This window comes from Urocitellus parryii, chromosome 5 (assembly GCF_045843805.1).
Source record: "Urocitellus parryii isolate mUroPar1 chromosome 5, mUroPar1.hap1, whole genome shotgun sequence".
NCBI classification, from domain to species: domain Eukaryota; kingdom Metazoa; phylum Chordata; class Mammalia; order Rodentia; family Sciuridae; genus Urocitellus; species Urocitellus parryii.
The window spans coordinates 148,778,150-148,793,524 of NC_135535.1; the positions used below are offsets into that span (position 1 = coordinate 148,778,150).

Consider the following 15,375-nt stretch of genomic DNA (forward strand, 5'->3'; position numbering starts at 1 on the left):
ATATTTATCCAAAAGAAATGAAATCAGCATACTATAGTGATACAGCTACTTCAATATTCATATTAGTACAATTTACAATAGACAAATTGTGGAGTCAACACAAATGCCCATGAAAGCAACCAAAAAGTGTGGCATATATACAGAACCAGTATTACTCAGCCATAAAGAAGACTGAAATAATAGCTTTTGCTGATAAATGGATGGTAAGGGAGAAAATCATGCTAAGTGAAATAATACAGATTCAGAAAATCAAAAGCTGGGGGCTGGGATTGTGGCTCAGTGGTAGAGCATTCACCTAGCACAGGTGGGACCCAGGTTCGATCCTCACACCACATAAAAAAAAATAAATAAAGGCATTGTGTTGTAACCATCTATACCTAAAAAATAAATATTTTTTAAAAAAAGAAAAGAAAATCAAAAGCTAAATGTTTTGTCTCATAGGGAAACTAGAGCAAAATAAAAGAAAAGAGGTGGCAAGGGAGGGCACAGGATATCATAAAGACATAGGGAATACCAGTGGAGTAGGAAGAGGAAAAAGAGAGGGAGGAAAGAAATATGGAATTTTAACAAGGGAAAGGAATAGAAATATGTAATTTTAAAAAATCATATTATATACATATATAAATGTATCTTTAAAATTTCACCTGAATGTATATATAGAAAATACCAATCAAAAATAACTATATAAAGGAGGAAAAGAAAGATCAATAGAGGAAAAGAGAGATACTGGGAAAAGGAGGAGAAAAGGGAAGAAGGAAAATGGGGATTGAAACAAAATTCCTTGCATATATCATTTTATAACAATGAACCCAAATACTATGTACAATTATAATGCTTTGAGAAAAAAATAAAATGAAATAAGATTGTAATATTCATATTTTGCTGATCTACTATGTATAGCATTGCAACACTGTCACATGAAAATGAAGTAATCTTACTACCAAATAGGAGATAAAGCCTACTTTGAGGTTATAACTTAATAGGATAAAAACGTTCTCATTTAGGATATCTGAAAAACAAACCTAGATGTCATTTATTACATAGTTTAAGGGAAAACCAAACAGCTAATCTATACAAGCTAGCCCCACACTTGATGTAGGACACACTACTAGAACAGGAGCAGACAAAGTCAAAATCATGCAGATGGGATAAATTTTCCTAAAGAGTATGTGTTATAATATAAGTAATATTCTGAACCAAGATATGACATTTGGATTTTACTTTTTTCAGTGACTGCAACATTTTTTTTAATCAACTGAAAATTACGTACTTCCAAAAATTTCTTCAGGTTTAAATAACTCTAACAGGATATTAAATCATACTAAGAATCAGCATCGCCATCAACTACAAAGTAGCCTTCCATTTTGCCTCTCCCTGATTCATGCCTTCCTGATTCATGTAAAAACATCAATAAATCAGTAGATTTTTTTAAAAAAGACCTTTACATGGTAATACAACCAAGAGCTATTTTGGGAAAACAGAGAAGCAAACAGGAAGAGAAGAAGCCTTTGGAGGGAGACTTAAGGCTACTGGAGAGTTGGAGAAACAGATTCAGGAATATCCTCTTGGCAAGAACACAGGGCAATGACCATGCCATTATCCATAAGTTAAAGTCCTTTTGGTCTGTGACAACATGCTGGCCCCAAATATACACAAGCTGCCACTTTATGTGTTACATATTTCATCTTTTGATTTTCTCCACTTAAAAAAAGTCTCAGCAGCCCAGTGCTGGGCTGGATCCCCCAAATCACAAAACCAAGCCATTCCTTTCTCATGTTCTTATTGATGGCCAATGGAATTACAGCACCATTTCCCATCCCATCATCCTTAAGAGGAGGGGTCCTTCACTTTAATTATCATATCAGAACACATGAAATGCCATTGCCCTACATGAAAGGTGTTTGACTGTACAAAACCTTTACACTGCTCCACTAGAAAGCAGTCACCTCATTGGATTCCACTGTGAAACTCCTCCTCCATCCCCCTCCCGGACTCCATATACTCTTTCTTCCAGTTCTGTTTAAAACATGCTTATAACAACCACAAGAACAAAGGTCTCATCATTTCAGTCACAAGCTGCAATTCCTTAGCTGCCACCTGTCTTTCCCCCCCCTTCCTCCACCTGCCTCCTGCCCCCTCCTCTGCTTCCTCTTCTTCCTCTCTTGCTGGATTCACTTGTCCTCCTGGCCCAAAAGCCCCACACAGTGCTGGTGCTGAGCCAGATGCCCCGGGGAGGGTGCTTTCAGGTTCAGATGAAACAAGCCTGCCTTGGAGGACAGTCTCCCTCTTCTGTCCCAAGAAATAAGAACAAAGCCAAATCAACCTGCCAGACTCAAGTCCACCGCTTCTCATAGGGCCAGCCTACTGGGGCCCAGTCCCACTCTCGAATCTTGGGAAACATTAGGAGGCAGCTCCTGCTAAGCAGAACACAGGCTGTGGAAACAGCTGTGCCCTGCCTTCTGTCTTACTGGATCTGTGACCCTTAGGTGGGGAACCTCCTGATGGCTGCTTCCCCTAGTGTAACACAGGAAAAATAATTCTTACATTATTTATTATACTGAGAATAAAAATGAGATAATGTATTTGGAACACAGTAAAGGAACCCACAGAAGATATATTATAAGGCATCTTGGAAATCTACCCAGGAATTCTGTCCATCCACTGAGATTAAACATCATAGTCAAAGACAGTCTTGTTCTTCTTAACAGTCTTCATTTTAAAAGATATTTCAGAGTCCAATTCCTCTAAGGTTGAAAAAAAAATTGAAGAAAAATACCAGCTGTCACTACAGCTTTTGTGCTTAAAATTTTCAAGTTAAGATCAGTCTTGATAGTAGCATGTTTTTGATATTTTCGAACAACACATGACTGTTATCTGTTATCTCTGTTTACTCGATTTTTATATGCTAGAAGAGAATATCATCAGGGTTGTCTATTAAACCAAAAATCATTCATTGAGATAGTGAAGACATATACTCACCGGGTGATATAGGCCTACTTGAACTTGGAGAAGGTGTGTAAGGGATTGGGCTGGACACAGTGCGAGGTCTTAATCCTTGTGCAGACATCTCGTTAAAATACCTGAGAGAAGAGGAAATGATTAGAACTGCATTTAAATCACTCTTAAGAGAGCTTCTATGAGAAAGTGTTTGGAGATCACATTGAAGTCAAAATCTGGGATGTTCAGAGTAATAATGTAGCTAGGAGACATTTATAACATGGACTCCCAAGTCACACTGCTCCACTGTTGGTAAACCTCTCTCTACAAGGGCGAAGGGAAGGGAACTCAGATGACTTCTTAAGATGGAGGCCTGGTTACAGAGTCACATGATACACAAGGGCTATGCAGAAATTCCCCTCTTCTGTCCCAAGAAATAAAAATCCATCCATGTTTTAATGGTTGGGTGTGTGACATTTTTTCCCTTTTTTTCAGTACCGGAGATTGTACTCAGGGGCACTCAACCACTAAGCCACATCTCCACCCCTATTTTTTGTATTTTATTTAGAGACGGGGTCTCACTGAGTTGTTTAATGCCTCACTTTTGCTGAGGCAGGCTTTGAACTTGCAATCCTCCTGTCTCAGCCTCCCGAGCCACTGGGATTATAGGCATGCACCATGTGCCTGGCTCCCAGAGGCCTTTTACTGCTGAGCTACATCTCACATCTCCAGCTCTTTTTATATTGAGACAGGATCTTGCTAAGTTGCTGAGGCTGGCTTCAAAACTTGCAAACCTCCTGCCTCAGCCTCCTTAGTCACTGGAATTACAGGCATATGCCACTGTGCCTAGCTTAATGGCTATGTCTGAATTGCAATTTGAAACTCAAAACCAAGGAAGGTCCAAAGTTTATGTCATCAAATTAAAGTTTAAAGATACATATGCCAAAGAACTGAATATCACCTCTTAACGAGGCAAGCCATGTTTAAAACATGGCTACACATTAAAATAGATCAGAGGACATGAGTACCAAGCTCCTTCAACTGGTCATGCAAAGCCACACTTTGCTGAGTGTGACTTCCTAGATTTTAAAGTCACATCAGACATGAGAATGCTGAAATGTGATGGTGAGGAATATCAACTTTCACTATGTGAAAGTGAAATCACAAAGTGCTGAAGAGGGAAAATTTCTGCTTGAGAAACTTTTTGATAAACTTCATGGGCTTGCAGCCATGTGTGTGTGCACCTTTAACCCAAGGAAGATCTCAGCCTTGATATTCAGTCAGTTCACAGGAGAAACTGAGGTGGCCACTTCTAAGCACATTTATGGGACTTGAACAAAATCAGGCTCCTTGATTTCACAAGTATTTTAATTACATAGCCACCACTTATTCTTCCTCTTGAGTGCAGCTCACTACAGTGACACTGGGAAAGACCTCTCTTCGTATTCTACATCCAGGTAGGCAGTCACCACACCTCTTGTGGGCTGAAGTGTCATGATTTTCTTTCTCCCAAATGTGAGATCATCATTTCTAGAATGCAGAGAAGTACTTATTGGGCAGCTGTACTATGGCTGGGGCAACTTGACCTACAAAAGGTAAAGCAGACTTTCTGGAGCAAATATCTGTTCTGGGAAAAAATATTCATCTGGAAGTTGGAAGTAACTTCAATATTGTCACCACACTCAGAAGAAACTGTCCCTAGAGTATGTCTTATCCAAAATTGGGTACAGGATGCTGTGTAGGGTAACGTGGTCTGAGAATCAAGGTAGTTAAAAAAGTAGTTAATAAGATGTTTGGTATTCTAGATGACATTATTAGTCAAAAGATCCTCAGGATTCCAGAGGATTTTTAGGGAAAAAGAAAATGGAGAAATGCCAGAAATGTATCAGTAAAATTTAGAATTAAAGATGACAGTTTTTGTAATATAAACTTTTCAGAAATGTTTATTCTTTTCAAATGAGAACAAAATATTTTAAATGGGATAACCTACTATCCTCTTTTTATAAATGTCTTTTTTCTCATTTCTAGACTCCCATCACAGAAAATCTTACATTTTTCTCGAAATTGTCCACAGGAAATAGATCAAAAGCTTTGGCAGCCCCCTGGATCTATGGCTCATGTGGCTTAAGGTCCATACATGTGGCTTAATGCCTCACTTTTGCTCAGGCTGGCTTTGAACTCACCAACTTTGTCATCATCACTGCTACTCCTCAGACACCAGATAATCATACACTGACTGCTCAGTCGAGTTGGAGGGGCCACCAAAGAGGCTCGGTCTCACCTCTCACACCGAGATGTGATCCTAGCTCACAGAACCCTGATCCAGGGACTTTCCTTGCACAAAATTTCCTCACAGAAATGATCTGGTTCAGAGAAAAGCTAATCTCCTACCTACAGGGTTCCTGTTTTGTATTTCAATTTAGATCTATTGCTTATCGTCTGAAGTTCAGAGGAGGAGGTAGAAACGAGAGACAAAAGCTCAGACCATTTCCTCTAATTAACCAATGGATGACTCCCTCAGTTTAGCCCATTCCTAGTGAGACAGTGAGGAGGTTCAATGAATAGCCCCCTGCAGATGAAAAAAAAAAAAAAAAAACCACTTCAGTTTTATTTTTAAAAGTACCATCAAAAAGGCTCAGAAGTTATCCACTGTGCTATGGCAAGTCCTTGAAATAGCCATTTACATCTGTCTCTCCTTCAACCTATAGGAAACATTTGTTTCCTTGGGCTACACTACAGCTTGGTTATCCTTCAATGGGAATTTAGCTGGGCTTAAGCTTTACACAGCTTTAATACAATCAACAACAAAGGCAAACTCTGCTTCCATTGCTTCCCCCACCAAATATCTTTAAATGGAATTTTTTTCTTTCTTTTCTGTTTAAGGAAAGTGTCCAAGCTCCTGCATTCATCCATTCTGCACATCTATTTTAATGGTGGCATTCGTCCTCACTGTTACCCCCTCGATGTGAATTAGATGTGCATTTAAGCCATCTAACGTCACCATATCTAATAGGATACAAAGACAAGTCCTTTCTTCAGACCTCTTTTGGTTTTGTTTGTTTGTTTTAAATCTGATGACACAGGACAAACCCACACCTTTCATCATCCATTTCTAAGCTGGACTCGCTCTCGGAGAGCTGTCGACAGAGGGCTTCTCTTCTCTCCATTTCCCTCTGCAGCTTCCTCTGCAGCCGCAAGTTCTCTTCCCTCATGTGACGTTCCTCCTCCAGATACTGGGCCATTTTCTCTGAATCTGCAAAGCCAGAGTTCTCAATTAAACCACATTTCACACAATTAGTAGCCAAATCTTAAAAAAAAAAAAAAAAAAAAAAAAAAGGAGACTCCAGGTCAGCTCCTACACCGCAGAGAGGGCAATTACTCTGAGACAGTCTTTCTCACTCTCATGCCTACAGAAGAGATCTGAATTTGGAGTTTATTGCAAGCATCAAAATTTATCACTGATTTACATTTAGAAAAAAATACAAAAGGCAGTGCTGGGAGGTGGGCATCTTCATTTCCATTCCTTTGCATTCTAAGGAGCTTTAAGCAGAAGAGGAAATAGAATTGTAAGTGAGTCTGGAGGTAATGGCTTCTCTATTGCTGGATCTGGAAGACAGGGGAGTCCAGTTAGGGAAATGCATTCTGCCACAGGATGCCCTCCAGGTACCACCTTGGCTGCTTCCTCCAGGCACTGCAGATCACCTCTGGGGCCTGTCACACTTGTTAGCACAAGTATCGTCCCTGGTAAAGGAGGTGTGCAAAGAAGCACTGTGCTAGTAACGCTCAATAACAGTTAACATTCTCTTGATAAAAAACAGAAATTAACAGTAAACCAGAAAGTTTGAGACTCATAGTTGAAATAGGCCTCATATGTAGTGTGTGATACTGTTGCTGTGACAGACGTACAGCATGAGTCAGATGGAAAGTACAGGTCTGGATACTGCCAGCACCTTTAGGGCTGGTGTCCTGCTTATGATGTACACCCAGGACACCCAGCCTACAAGCTATACACAGGGCCCAGGATGATCCAGGCAGATCCTTTTCCCCAGGATATGAAATGGGAAATTACATCACTATAAGGTCCCTGAATCTCCTTCTGCTAAGGTCCCTTGTCTTTCTGAAGTTACTGTTCATAGGATCATATCACTTTTTCAACAAAATGCAAAGCCCTCCTCCTCTACTTTCTGGTTAACCTGAGATAGAATCTGTTGTAACCAAGTAAACAGAAAAATTTCAGTATAAAACTCAGTATCTACCAATTATCTTGCTTTCTTTGTTTCTTCTTAGTCAATGGACTTAGGAAAAATAAAAATCTCTATGTTTCTCTCCTTTGAAAAACAGCTGCAAATTCAGGGATTATGTGAATGTCTCTGAGAGCTTTCTATTAGTGGTTACTACTCTGTGTTATTGGCCAAGTCCAAATTTAAGAACATGGGAGGAACTGAATGCTGTGTGATGCTCTCCCACATCTGACCCTACCTGGATTCCCAATGGCCATGAAATTTGTTTAGCAACTCTGAAGGTCTAGCAAATAACTTATGATGGTAACTGTTTAATGATTTCCAAGAACACAACAGTACAGAACGTTAAAAAGTTCAACATTCTTATTTTAGAATTTTTTAAAAAATTATTAAACACTATTATGTAGACTAAACACTAAATCCCCCAATTGTTTTCAATCTAGCTAGAAACCCTGCTGTCTAATCTAGACTCAAAAAATCTCTTTAATTGAAGGCATGCTGGGAAAATAAAGTGCACTTTTAATACGAACAGTTTCTTTCTTCCCAAATACGAAAGTGTGCAGAAGTTTTCACTTAGCTCTACTGGAAGCACAAGATGGGCCCCTGGGCTTACTTACTGTTCCTAGAGACACAAGGGTGACCATCACAACAAGTTGCCTTTCTCTAACATAAACAGAAAAGCCTCCCAGAATTGAAGGCTCATTAGGCTCACAGAACAGTTATTTAAGAGGAAGCATGTCTTTCAAACAAAATGTCGATTATTTAGCACCTGGGGCATTAGCAGGGCAATACTGAAACAAAAATCTATAAGAATATTTCCTAAGTGAGGTAGGGTCCTACATCCCCAGGCTTGCTTGCTTGCTTATTCATTCATTCATTCATTCATTTTGGAGATAGGGTCTCGGTGGGAGGATTAGAAGAGTACCTGGCAATTCCACAATTCACTCAGATGCCAGAGACACAGACAAGAACCCAGGTGGATGTCAAGGACCCAGGCATAGAGGGTGGCACCACCTCTACTGGGCTTACTTACCCTACAGAGTCACCCACCTTCCTTCACTCCCTAGTATTCAAGGGCCACGGTTTGTATTTCTTCCATCTTTGGCTACCTCCCAAAATTTAGTCAAAAATACCATCAACCTGAGGGCGACTTCCAGACAAACTTGAAAGAGGAGGCCCACAAAGGATCCTAACCTGGTCCATACATTTTGCATTCCCTTCTAATTTGATGGGTTGGAAATACCAATGCCCAGACCCCATCTGAGCCAATTAAATCAGAATCCCTGAGCATGAGAGGCCCAGCCACTGTTATATTAAAGCTCCCAGCAGATTCTAATGCTCAGTTAGAGCAAAGAACTACTGAGAAAGAGGATCATGTTCACATGCAGTGGGACTTCCAGGTGGGAGCTAATGCCACATCTGCACCCATAGGAAGTACAAGTCAGCAAATCTAAGAGGGATGAGGCAGACGGTGAGGAAAAGCCATGGCTCATCCTCCAAGCCCCAAAGAACCAACTGCACACAGCTAAAAGCCACTTGCTGCTGCTTTGGTTCAGCTGTTTTTGTCCTTATAAGCTCAGAATAGCACTTATGGATACCTTCGTTGGTATCTAAAGTCTTTTCAGAGACCAAATTGTGTAGTAGGGAGAAAAAAGTAAAAATGAAAAATCCTTCCTCAACATTTTTCCCCAAGAAGTTTCCTTGGAGCAAAACGAGGCAAGTATAAAAGAGCAAAAAAAAAAAAAAAAAAAAAAAAAAAAATGGCAAACTGACAGCACTGAAAAGAGCTCAGAAAGGTGCTCAAAGGTATTTGTCTACCCAACGCAGAAAAACTCAAAAACAGACAAATAATAGCCGAGAAATTTTTGACTAACCTCACATGTTTTCATGGTGTATAATAATTAGTATATAGAAACCTGGGATACACATCAGAATTACTTGTGTTTAACATTAAAAAAAAAAAAAAAATTGAGTGATCCACTTGCTCTACCCCGGGGTAAGTCCAGAACCTCTGTGGTGTTAGAATGATGGTCTGTGTCCACATGCTGAGCCCCAACACTTATAAATGCTACTACTTTTCATGACAAAAGGAGCACTGCAAATGTGATTAAGGATTTTGAGATGGAGAGATTTTCCCAGATCATCAGGGTAGACCCAACATGACCATAAGAATCTTGATAAAGGGAGGCAAGAGCCAGGTGTGGGAGTGTTCACCTGTAATTCCAGTTGCTCAGGAGGTCAGACAGGAGGATTGCAGGTTTGAGGCCAGCCTGGGCAACTTAGAAATATCCTGTCTCAAATTTTTTAAAAAATTAATTAAGAGAGCTGGGGGAGTAGTTCGGTGGTAAAGCTCCCCTGAGTTTGAGCTCCAGTTCCACAAAATAAGAAATGAGAATGAAAAATAAAAAATAAAGGGAGGCAGGAGAATCAGAGTGAAAAGGAGAAGAGACAAGGAAGCAGAGGTGGGAGAGACGCCATGCAGGGAAGGACTTGGAGCCCAGAAAGGCAGCAGCCTCTAGAGGCTGGAAATGGCAAGACCAAAGATCCCCTCAGTCTCATCTGGAGCCTCCCCACTGGAACACAGCCTGCTGACACTCCAATATTAGCCCAATGAGACCTACGTCAGACTCCTGGCCTCCAGAGCTATAAGGTAATAAATGTTGTTTTGACTACTATGTCGGGGTGATTTGTTCCATCAGAAATAGGAAACTTATACACTGTACTTCATAAAGACCCTGAGTGCTCTTGATGCACCATCCCAGATGCATTACTGGACTAGAACTTAAAATGAACCTCAAGAAGAAACTGAAATCTCCAAACACATTCTGTATGACCCTGCACAAGCACCTGGGATCTAGGCTGAAGGTGTTCTTGCACAGGTATCAAACATGTATGCAGAAATGTTCTCTGTAGTTGTGGCCTTAAAAAGAGTCCTTTGGGATGGAGCTACTTAAATTATGGTATAATCAAAGGACCTAAGGCAGCTCTGTAAGTTTTAGCTGGGGAGGGGGGCGGATAAAAAACTTGTAAGACATAAAAAGAAAACACAAAGTTACAAAAAAGTATATTCATTTGTATGAAAGAATTTTATACACACAAGTTTATCTAACTATTCAGAAATCTAGTTCCTTTGATTTCCAATGCAACATCTTGGACTTTTCAAAAATATTAAGTATAAATATCAAATGCATTTATTCTTCAAATACCATGAACAAATGTCAGATAAGACTAAATTTAATAGGAAGGCAAACCCTCTATTCTTTGGCTATGTAAGTGCCTCTATAAGTGTATTGAAGACTCCTACACAGGTTTGGTTAGCACAAACTGAGAGATAAACATGGGAGAAAAAGATTTAAAAATATCACCTGTGATTCTGGACACTTCTGATATTATTTGGATTATCTTCTGGAAGTATTCTAAACGGTTTGCTCTCCTCTACTGTAAGACTTAAAAAATGCATTCCAGGATGACAGATACATTTATGAAAACATCTTTCAGCAATAAATACAATATGAATTTAATTAATACAAAATGACCAGTAAATTGAGTAATACCATGTATTTGGTAAATATATTAAGTCAAGAGATTTAAAAAAAAAAAAAAAAAAACAAAAAAACCTCAGTGAAACAAGAGGGTACGTACGCTGTAGCTGAGCGGCTCTCAGTTGCTTCTTTAGCCTTTCCACTTCATTCTTTAAAAACCTGATGTGGCGCATCATGTTTTCTGGAGAATCAATCTCCATGGAGATATCTCTAGGTGATGGTGGAGCAGAGACAGGCTGGTCCAATTTCTCTTGCAGGATTCTTCATTGAAAAGAAAAATTTCAACAATGAAAACCATTTGCCTTCAAAACACAAAACAACATGCTAGCTGGGAATTTTATTTTAAAATCAAGCTCCTGCAATTGCCAGAATTCCTAGGGTTGCTTAACTCTCCTGCCCATTTTTTAATTTGTTTGGTCATCCTAACTTGGTACTTTTGGTCAGAGGGCAGAGCTAAAAGATCTCACCTCCTATTTTTCTTTTGAATGACCACTGGTAATTCAGCCTTACTGCAAAGTCTCTAACATTTGGCTCTGATTATTATGCCTGGAATACAGTGGGCACTCAGAATTATCTGTTGACTATTTAACATGTTGGTTTTAGCGCACAGAGACAATAAGGAATTACATTCCTAATACTTTTGGTCAAACTTATGAATCTCCATGGAGGATGAGGATGAAGTCACATAAACAAACTCAACATTTTTTTTTTTTTTTTTAAATGAACTGGGAATTGGACCCAGGAGCACATTAGCACTGAGCTACATCAGCAGTCCTTTTTGAGATGAGGTCCAGCGAAGTTGTTGAGGCTGGCCCGGAACTACCATTCCTCCTGCCTCAGTGTTCAGAGTCACTGGCATAATAGGCATGCCCTGTAATGCCCCAACAAGAAAAAACTGATGCCAAGGGCATGGCAAGCTGAACTGAGGCTCCCTTTTCTTCTGGCCAAAATAAGGCAAAAAGTTAAAAACAAAATTTAGTTACTAACTGGTGCTTCCACTGTTACACCAATTATCATTAGGTTGAAACACTAAATCTGATAGCTTTTAAGGTAAAAAAAAAAAAAAAATGAACACTTCATACCTTTCAACTCAATAACTTCATATTTATATATTTAAAGTCTCCAGGTGCATTCTACAAAGCCTGAACGGTAACATCTTTAATCCCTTTCCACAAGCTGCTGGTATCTCTGGGTTTTAATTTTTTACCTATGTTTGCCCAAGTACAAACTATGAATTAACTCTAGGTGTACTCTTTCTATAGAAAACTATAATGTCAAATAGTGTAATGGTCCCTACATTTACTACACAAAATATACTTTGTGCATTTCAATTTATTAGTATTGCTATAATAAAATGTATTCAATTTTACATGAATATTCCTTACAGATGTATAATTTCCATTTTTCTTAAAGCTGTGTGGTATGTCTGTACTTGTTAATCTAGAGGGGATTCAAAACAATTTATGAAAGTGCATCCAAACAATATTTATGACAGAAGGAATTTGGGTGGCAAACAAAAGATTACGGTGAAGTGATTTAATACTTTCAAGACACTCATTTTTTATACTTATATGCACATCCTACAAACAGAACCTTCCTACTATTCTTAAGCCCTGTCTCAACTACTCCCAAAGTACAGTGATTAAAACTGAAAGCCTGGGCTGGGGATGTGGCTCAAGAGGTAATGAGCTCGCCTGGCATGCGCGGGGCACTGGGTTCGATCCTCAGCACCACATAAAAAAAAAATAAAGATGTTGTGTCCACCGAAAACTGAAAACTAAATATTAAAAAATTTCTCTTTCTTAAAAAAAAAAAAAAAAACAAACAAAACTGAAAGCCTATTGGCATCTTGCACAAAGGGGTTTAATAAACATTGGTTGTTGAGTGAGTGATAGTTCATACCCCTACATACATTTAACAAAGATGCTTCACCTTAAGCATGTACAGGCATTTCTTTACAGTAGGTTTTAAAACAGATAGTTATTCTTCTATTAAAGTCTCAGCCTCCCTAATTAAGAAATTCTAGAGATGTATCACAATTAAGAGCACACAGTATATCCTAAGTACTTTGGAGAGCAGCCGCAGTAAGCAGTTCAACAAGTTGAAAAGTTGCAATTACAACCACCTTGAAAACAATTCAAAGGTGAACAATAGCACCATAAAGAATTCTATTGTTGCCTCATGACACCAAATGAACAGAAATTCTACTGAGGAGGATGACAAAGTACAAAGAGGAGACCAAAGATTTGACTTTTTTTTTCTTTTGGCAAACTATACTGATGTGTGTCACCCAAAGAAGTCAAATGTCCCATTGTTCACCTTCAGTCACACAACCACACCCACACCCCATACTGAAGAGCAAGACTAAACAAACCGCTTTTCAGCTTCAAGTTTATCCATCCTTTTCCAGAGACGATTCACTAGTGCTTCTTGTTCTTGTTCCAATGTATTTTCAAGGTCAATCTTCTCCCGTCTCAACTAAAGGAAGGAAAAAAAGTTTTACCAAAAATGGCAGGCTACTGAAACTCTGAGCATTAGGAACACCTTGCTTGGAGAACAGTGCAAAGACACGACCAATCTTCTAGCACAGATATATTAAATGCTATCTAGCTCACTCTTTCTCTCTTTTTTATGTAATGGGGATTAAACCCAGAATTGCTTTAGCTCATCCCCAGCTATTTTATTACTTTTGAAAGAGGTTCTCCTAAAGCTGTTAGGTTGCTGAGGCTGGCTTTGAATGTGGGGGTCCTCCTACCCCAGCCTCCTAAGTTGCTGGGATTACAGGCCTGCAATACCACATTCTGCAAGTGCATCTAATTCTTAAACCTTACTCAAGAAAACCAACACAGACTCACTCTTTGATATGAATGCTTAATTGCCATCTGGCATATTAAATACTGAAACAAGAAATTCAATTAATCAAGGATCTTGGAATTCCTCTCTAGGTGAGTTTGAGGCATTCTGTTTACTAGGAGTACAGGACCTATCTGGACTTGTTCCTTGGTCCAACATATAGTTCAATGTTAAATCATGAAGGCTAAATTACCATTTATATAAATAACCCTAATAGGCCTGGAAATGGTTCTACATACTGGCTGAGGTAGAGGAATATACACTAAGACAAAAAAAAAAAAAAAAAAAAACCCAGCATGAAAAAGATAACACCAACTTCACCAGACTGGTTACTCTGAGGTTTGAGGGAAGAAGGAGAAATTGATTTGAGGGAGAGTATATATTTGGGGAGGGAATCCCAAAGTGTATTTCATTTCATGAGATAATGTAAACATGGGAAAAATTTGTATAGTAGTCAATATTGAACAATATACAATAATCACTGAGAGTAATGCCAGATACTGGATAAAAGGGATACATCAATGAACCAAGGCTTCAGAAATTTCTACCCTCATGGAAGTTCATTTTAGTGCAGACCAAGACAGTAAAAGAAATAAGGATACATATGTGAAAGAGATCAGAAGAAAAAGAACTAGTAAAATAATTGTAGAAATGACTGGCCATTTGAATAACTGATTTTCTATAACTTTAGCAGCAACCAAGGCATCACACAGGACTCCTGTAGTGACATTTCTCTCTCTCAAAAACACTATAGATTGAGGTGGTTATGATCACAGACCTCGAGTACAACATCTGGTTTCAAATTCCACAAATTCCACTTCCATCAACTACTAGTTAGAAAGACTCTAGGAAAATCACCATACACAATTTCCTCATTTACAAAATAGAGGATAAAAAATAATGTCTAGCTCATTAAGTTATTGTGAGCCTATAAGTAAGTTAACTCCTGCAAATCATTACTGATTAGCACATAGAAAGCGCTCAAGGGTTGTTGGCAGTGAAAATTGCTGTCTCTGATTAGCTATTCTACTTCTGTCCCACTGTTCTAGAACACAAGCTCCACGAAGCCTCCACGCTTGCCTGCTTTGTTAACTGATGTACCCTCAGTGTCTAGAACATCTGGCCGTTTACAGACCATCAACAGATACTGGAAGGTTCTTGAACAAGGGAGTGAGCCCAGATCACATAGATTGAAATCAGAGCTTCAAAATATTGTTTGCATGGTGGAATGTGACTTTGGAAAATAGTTCAAGGGCAAGAAATGAAGAGGAGGCAGAGAGTCAGCATAAGTTTAAAAAAAAAAAAATGCACCGTCAACGTGGGAGCCAGCTCACATGCAAACATCCCCCAGATGTTGAATAGATCCCCCCATCTCCAGCAAAAAGGAGGAACTCTTGGATACCTCAACAGAACTCCCACTCACCTTGGTCAATCCCTGAGCTGATCAATTTGGAGCCCAGTTCAATCCATAATCATTTCTTTAAAGAAACACAATTTCAAGGAATTTACATAACCTCTGATGGCCCTGTGTTAGACTAAAAGTGAAAAGCAAGCATTACAAGAGGCCTCAGCCTGGGCCCTGATGAATTGAGTCAGCGGAGCATGGTCTAAGACCTATGAAACCATGAGGTGAAATGAACTTTTCCCGCTGTAAGTTGTTCTTGAAGAAATTCAAGAAGGCCTCATTTGATAGTATGAAATCTGTAAATGTAAGTACCCAATTATTTCTCAAGTAGTCATGTAAATGCTAAACAGTAACCATGAAAAGCAAACTCTAGAAAAAGGTATCTTTATCCATGTAA

The 15,375-nt window shown here is 39.1% G+C and overlaps 1 protein-coding gene across 1 annotated transcript in view; it reads right to left on the reverse strand.

The window, feature by feature from the left end:
- The window catches only part of LOC113186317 (coiled-coil domain-containing protein 6), a 116,384-nt gene that overhangs the window by 13,190 nt on the left and 87,819 nt on the right, over positions 1–15,375 (reverse strand). The window contains exons 4-7 of the mRNA XM_026393723.2: positions 13,095–13,198; positions 10,821–10,981; positions 6,034–6,190; positions 2,980–3,080 (exon numbers count right to left, since the gene is read on the reverse strand). Of these exons, the coding sequence (XP_026249508.2) occupies positions 2,980–3,080; positions 6,034–6,190; positions 10,821–10,981; positions 13,095–13,198 (523 nt within the window). The remainder of the gene's footprint in view (positions 1–2,979; positions 3,081–6,033; positions 6,191–10,820; positions 10,982–13,094; positions 13,199–15,375) is intronic.